The 6,301-nt window shown below is 52.9% G+C and overlaps 1 protein-coding gene across 1 annotated transcript; it reads right to left on the bottom strand.

Moving 5' to 3' along the window:
• Positions 1-970: 970 nt before the first annotated feature.
• On the bottom strand, positions 971-5,615 carry PDX1 (pancreatic and duodenal homeobox 1). Its single transcript, XM_004680168.1, has 2 exons — positions 5,196-5,615; positions 971-1,482 (listed from the first exon to the last, which is right to left on the bottom strand). The coding sequence occupies exons 1-2, from the start codon at positions 5,605-5,607 to the stop codon at positions 1,037-1,039; spliced, it is 858 nt and encodes a 285-aa protein (XP_004680225.1). The 5' UTR covers positions 5,608-5,615; the 3' UTR covers positions 971-1,036.
• Positions 5,616-6,301: the final 686 nt, after the last annotated feature.

Below are 6,301 nucleotides of genomic sequence, written 5' to 3'. Positions count from 1 at the left end.
ATTTATTAGCTGTTTTCCCACAAGGCCCGGACCCTGAAATGAGGAACCAACCAGGAAAACCACAGATTTGTTTGTGAAGAATTGTTAGGTAATTTAAACAACCAGTTTGCCAAATTTCACACACACACACAGATATTTTCATCATTGCTAGAGATGTGAAAAATCACCCTGGCTGGCTCTGGGAATAGTTCTCAGCACGGGTCAGACCACTCTGCTTCTGTCCTGGGACCAAGAACTAAATCCACACCCTAAATAAAAAGTCCAAATATCTTCAGTTTCGAGATGAATCATGGATCTATCTTCTGCAAGTCCCTTACTTCAGACCATCTTCCCTAGTCTTCTGTGGAACTGTAGACGCCTTAGTGGGGTACACAAGGCCTCTGCCCTTACACCTCAAACCCTGCTGTTTGCCCAACAACCCTGGCAAGACGTTCTCTTCTTTAGAGGAAAGTTACACAGGTATGTGGCTGTTCTAAGGGTTGGAAAGGGAAGAGGAGGAGGAAGAAGAGGGGGAGGAGGAGGAGGAGGAATTACTCATTCCACACACATAAATTTCACTGGGTCTTTGTACTCTCAGAGACTACCTTTAACAAATGGATATATCTAAACAGAGCCCACTGTAGAAATGGCTGCTTCGGGGTGGACTTGGGCATTCCTTCCTGCTCTTCTGTTGGGGAATGTCCCAAACTGTACAGCCTCTGTTGTCTTTTGATAGAGCTGGCTTCTCTAAAGCAGTCTAGGCTTTCAGAGTACTGAGATCTTTACAACAGCAGCCAACCCAACAACATCACCAGAAGAGACTTCACCTATTAAGAAGTTCTCCCTCTGGAAGGCCTGCCAGCGACTACCCCCCACCCCCCCCAACCTCCGGGCGCCGAAGCCGGAGCGCTCCAGTTCTCCCCTCCCGTCTAATGTGGGTTGGGCAATTCCCTTCACAACGAACTGCCGGGCCGGTGGTCCGCATCCAAGGTCCTAGGCCCGCTCCTCCCTCCTTCTGGAGTGGTTGCAGCGCAGGGCAGGGAGGAGCTCCCATCTCTCACCGGGATTCCTGCGGCAGCAAGGGCACCACGCTGGAGGGCTTCGGGGACTTGCTGAGGCCGGGAGGCAGGCGGCCCTCTCGAGAGGCGACAGGAACAGCAGGTGGAACAGCACCCCCCGGGGGCGGCGGCGGAGGCAGTGCCATCAACTCCTCGCCAGAGGTCACCGCGCAGTCCTGCTCCGGCTCAGAGCTTCCACCACCCCCGACCGCTGTCCCACAGCCGCGCTTCTTGTCTTCCTCCTTTTTCCACTTCATGCGTCGGTTCTGGAACCAGATCTTAATGTGTCTCTCGGTCAAGTTCAGCATAACGGCCAGCTCCACCCGGCGTGGCCGGGAGATGTATTTATTGAATAGGAACTCCTTTTCCAGCTCCAGCAGCTGCGCGCGAGTGTAGGCAGTACGCGTCCGCTTGTTCTCCTCTGGCTCCGCTGGGTAGGCGCCGCCTGTAGGCGACACAGCAAGTGAGTGCGGGCCCCCGACCCCTGGATCTTCTCTCCCTCGGCCACCAGTGAAGCACAATCCTAGGAGCTCCGCCCCCCACCACACCCACCGCCACCCCAGACCCTTATTCCGCAAGGCAACCCTTCCCTAGGAAAGGATGCATTTTTCTTGGCGGTCAAACTGAACTCTGTCAGTGATTCTTGATGAATTCACTTAACTGATGTTCGGGTTGGTGCCGATGAAAGTGCATAAAATAGGTACAGAAAGCCACTGGATTCTATCAAGATAATACCATGCCCTCAGTACTGGACTTTAAAAAATCCACAGTAAGAAATAGTTTTCAGGAGCCCTCCCTGGTGGTGCAGTGGGTTAAAGCTGGCTTCTCCAAAGCAGTCGAGGCTTTCAGCGCAACACTGCAAGCGAGCCCAACCGCAGCCACTTCAGTGCGAGTTCGATCCCCAGCCCGGGAGGTGATCTATATGGTGTGGCAGACCTCTCCTGACCCGCCCGCTGCTCCCCCCAGCAGTGTACTTCATCTATCTGCCTGTTCTGCTCCCCACTCTGTTTTTGGTGATTCCTCTCACCGCCCCTGTGCCTCTGGCCTGTAACCCAGTTCTGTATGAATATATAAATATTTTTTTAAAAAAAGAAATACTTTTCAGATCTCCAACCAGTCCATACACAGATATATAACCAACACAAAATATTCAGGCCAGAAAACCAAATGTTACGAGATGTGACACTACCTAATTTTTATCTATTCTTAATGACTTTGTAAAAGCTGGTCTCAACCCAGTAAATTGGCATGTTGATGGATTGATTGGTTGCAACCCTCAGTTTGAAAGGCCTTCAGCTAGTAAAAAGCCCCGAGGTTATGACATATTGTTATATTTAGTCATATATTATCTCTATATTATAACCAGCCCCAACTTGAGAGCAGGTAAATTCTCTGTACTGCCATTTTAATAATAGTGGAGGGGCTTCTGCCTTCGAGGAGAGAAGAAGGGAAACTATTCTGAACTCCAGGAAATGTCACTGGCCGCTCTATGCCACAAGTCCCAAATACAATCAAAAGCTAATAGGAGAGATTGGGGAGGCTTAGAGGAGGCTGATGGCAACTGGGGGAGGAGAGGCCTGAACCCCACTGGGAAATAGGAGCCCTCTGAAGGAGGGTGTGCTGTGAGGTCTAAAGCTCGGGTCTCAGAGCTTCAAGGCCAGTCTAAGGAGCAGCCTGTCCAGCCTGGCTGGGCAGATTAGTGTCCCATGCAGGTGTTTGCAGTTGAGGTCAGGATCTTTTTCTTTCTGGGCAATGTGCTTGCTGCATCTGGTGGGGATGCTGCTGTTCCATCAGTCCTTGGGCAAGTGGCCTAAGTAAACTTGTCTTAGGCAGAGATATGGGGCATTTCTCCTGGGACTGCGGGCTAAGTCTCAGAGCATTGAAAAACTAGCTAGCAGATTTAGGGGAAGGATTAACCCACTAGGGTACTCTCCCCACCCAGGTGAAAGGAGGAGTTTAGAAAACAAGGCAGAGAGGTTCAGGTGTAAGGAAACAGAACTGTTCCTTGGGAGAGCAGTGAGGAGTGGAGCCTCCTAGCCTTACACTTGCATGCCTTTCTCAGTCTTAGAGGGAAACTTAAAATAATATTGTTAAAAGATCCTCCAGAGTTCTTAAAATCAACCTATATCCTCTCTGGACTCTAGTCTTTCTGAAGTTCTATGGGGTCCATTGCCCCAGGGAACCTGCACTCTGATAAGTAGATGTCTAGAGCTATGGATTTAGGCCACCCCCCCCCCCCAAGGCGCTGGGTGAGGGGAGTTAAGGGAGAGTGAGCTAGTGAGATTAATGCAGTTCCATTTTCAGAAATCCCCGTTGTTAGTATTCCTATCGGTACTACAAAAGAAATCCCTTTGGTCACTTCTTCCCAGGAAGCAAAATCCTGCTAGGAACAGGTCGACAGTTTCAACCGCCCTTGAGGTCCGGTTCCTTCGAACTTTTGCAGAGAGGACAAGGTTGTAGAATACCCAGCACACGACTCTCAGGATAGAGGAGGCAGTAGGCTTCTTTTGCAAAGCCTGAGCTTCCAGTCAGAACACGCTGGTAAAGGCCTCTCCACTCGACTCTCCTACCGGAGATGTTTCCTTCCAAAGTTCCTCGATCCCTGGCTACGGTGCTGATTTTCTCGAGTTTTACTTTCTGGCTCTTCCATTCAAGCCAAAGTTCCACCAAAGCATGGGTAACACCATTTTGGATGTTAGAAAATTATCCCAAGTCAGAAAAATATTTTAGGGCCTTCCTTGACTTTTTTCCTGAGGAAACTGTGAGGAGGGCCGAATACCCAAAATGCAAGTCCCCTGCGGGTTGTCAAAGGGAGCCACAGAGAAAGGAGTGAAACTACCAACAGAGAGACCCAGCGGGGTGATGCTGACCTTCCCTTTCCAAGAGTCCTGCATTTCCTAAGTCTCTAAGGCCCGAGCTCCAACTGTACACGGAGGGCCTGGGAAAACATCTACCTCCCCTTGGTCTCCAGGTTTCACTGGAGGTGGGGACCACTGAGTCCTGTCCTGCTTCAGGGTCTTTCCAGTCTTCACACAACCTTCAGGAGAAATTTAGGCAGTGAGGGGTGAGCCCTGCTTGTTCAAAGCCAGCTCCTAACACCCTCATCCCCAAAGCCCTTCCTAGCTGCCCAAGAATCTGTGCCAGGCAGGGTCGGCTGTAAAGGGAACCGAGAAATCTTGGGGTGGGGGGGTTTGGGGGAGGAGGGGGCGCCTGCTCAAGCCCCCTTCCCATGCTCTTGGCTGTCAGTTGTACGGAAAAGAAAAGCTATTTGTCGCACAGGGGCCACCAGAAGTGGCTGCCGCACGGAAGCGGTGATATTGCAAAGGCGGCGCACAGGCCGCGCCGGAACTCCCAGCTCCCGACGGGGAAGAGCCTAGGGGGGTGCTCGGCGTCTCAGCCTCGGGATTCCCGGGAAGACCTTCAGTTACAGGCCAGCACTAGGACCCCGACGCGAGGCTCCGGCCTTCCTGCGCCATGTGTGCACGGTATCTTCTTCAACCCTACTTCCTAGGAAACCGCACCCGGTGCTAGTTCAAACGCTTTTGTGTGGTCAAAAATAAAACTCGAACCTCAGCCGCCTCTCTCAGCTGACTGGTACGGAGGCTGAGGGGCCAGTCCTCCACCTGCTGTGAGGCCCGCGCCGGATCCTTCTCCCCTGACTGCCGGACACCTTTGCAAGGGTTGGGTTTGATTTTTCTTTCCTGCTTTTCTACATCTCCTGGGTGCTCCTGAGACTGCCTGCTCTTCTCAATTGAAGCCGCCCATGTTACCTCCGGGCAAGAGGAGCCCAGGACGACGAAGGAGCGCCCAAACCCGGGTTAGATGCATCTTAACTCCTACTCGGTTTCTTTTACTCTCAGGCTGCCTGTTCCTCCCCGGAGAAGGAGCTCAAGGGTGTGATGGCTTGAACTCACCAGGGAGCTACGTTGACAGCACTGAGTCCTGCCATTCAGTGCAGAGGGAAAGAAAGGGTTGAAAGCTCGAGGGTTTGCATTGAACTAGAAAAGTGCAGCTGAGCAGGATGGGCTCGTTGGCTTTCTGCATCGTTTATTCGGGCCCTGGATCATCCTCAGGGAAGAGGGTCCTGGGGAGCGCTGGGCGCCAGGATAGCCGGAGCAAGAGCAGAAGGGGGCAAAGGGGGCGTGGATCCAGGCTTACCTGCCCACTGGCCTTTCCACGCGTGAGCCTTGGTAGATTTCATCCACGGGAAAGGCAGCTGGACGCGACTGGGTTCCTCCAGAGGCCCGGACTCGACTCCGTCCGGGAAGGGCCCGGCGGGCGGGTGAGGGAGCGCGAGCTGAGCAGGGAGGTGGTGGTGGAGGTGCGCCACCGAGGGGTCGTCGGCAAGGGGGGGCACCTCGTAAGGGGAGATGTCCGGGGGGCTGCCTTGCTCCAGCGCGCCCAGGGCTCCGGGGAATGGCGGCGGCGGCGGCGGCGGCGGCGGGGGCTGGCGGCCCATGTACAAGCAAGCGGGAGGACTGGTGCTGAACTCCGGCGCTGGGCCCCGCTGGAAGGCGCACGGGTCCTTGTAAAGCTGTGTAGCGGCGTAGTACTGCTCCTCGCCGTTCATGGCTGCCGCCCGGGCTTCGGGACCCGCAGGGAACTGGCGCGGCGCTCCTGCTCCTTGGAGCCACCCCAGCTTGCTTTGACAGCTCCGCTCAGCTCGCAGAGGGAACCCGCGGACGGCGGGGACTGGCTGGCTGGTCGCCGCGCCATAGGCTCCCTTGTGCCCCACGTGGCTCAGCCCCGAGCCATTATTGGCTTGGCAGACTACTTTAAGAAGCAAGGCCCAGGTAGTTAGGAGCACCTGCATATGTTTCAATTTTTCTCTCTCAGCTGAGTTTACTGCACACGCTTGCGGAGCGGCTAGTGCTCTCCAAAGTGAGGCGCGCAGGAAAAGACCAGAACTCCTACTCATTTATAGACAATTTTTTTTATGGCACTTTAAAGATTTGTTTTCCTTGTATGTTTGACAACAGCACACAATATGCTGGTTGCTTAATGTAATTTATAAATATAGCTATATCGCGTTTGTATACCAACGGGCTTTTTTTTTTTAGCTGTCAAAGGAGGCGGTTTAAAAAGATTGCAGACCTCTGCAAATCAGAAATTGTGGGTTCTATTTTATGTTCGAAATATGTACACACCCACCAATCATGTCAGTGAGCCAATACAACAAAGATCCAGCATTCCTTAAGTTTTTATCTGTGGCTGAGATGAAATTTCTGGAATGCAATTAGAACTTCATAAGCATTTACAGTGTC

The sequence above is a fragment of the Condylura cristata genome, unplaced genomic scaffold (genome assembly GCF_000260355.1).
Source record: "Condylura cristata isolate star-nosed mole 26May11 unplaced genomic scaffold, ConCri1.0 scaffold00010, whole genome shotgun sequence".
Taxonomy (NCBI): Eukaryota; Metazoa; Chordata; class Mammalia; order Eulipotyphla; family Talpidae; genus Condylura; species Condylura cristata.
This window is presented reverse-complemented; position numbering and strand designations above follow the sequence as displayed.

Bases quoted from the DNA above. Each gene is read 5' to 3' on its own strand.
- PDX1 (XM_004680168.1), bottom strand. From the start codon at position 5,607: ATGAACGGCGAGGAGCAGTACTACGCCGCTACACAGCTTTACAAGGAC. The intron at 1,483-5,195 runs GTAAGCCTGGAT...TGTCGCCTACAG, and splicing joins GTGGAAAGGCCAGTGGGCAG to GCGGCGCCTACCCAGCGGAG.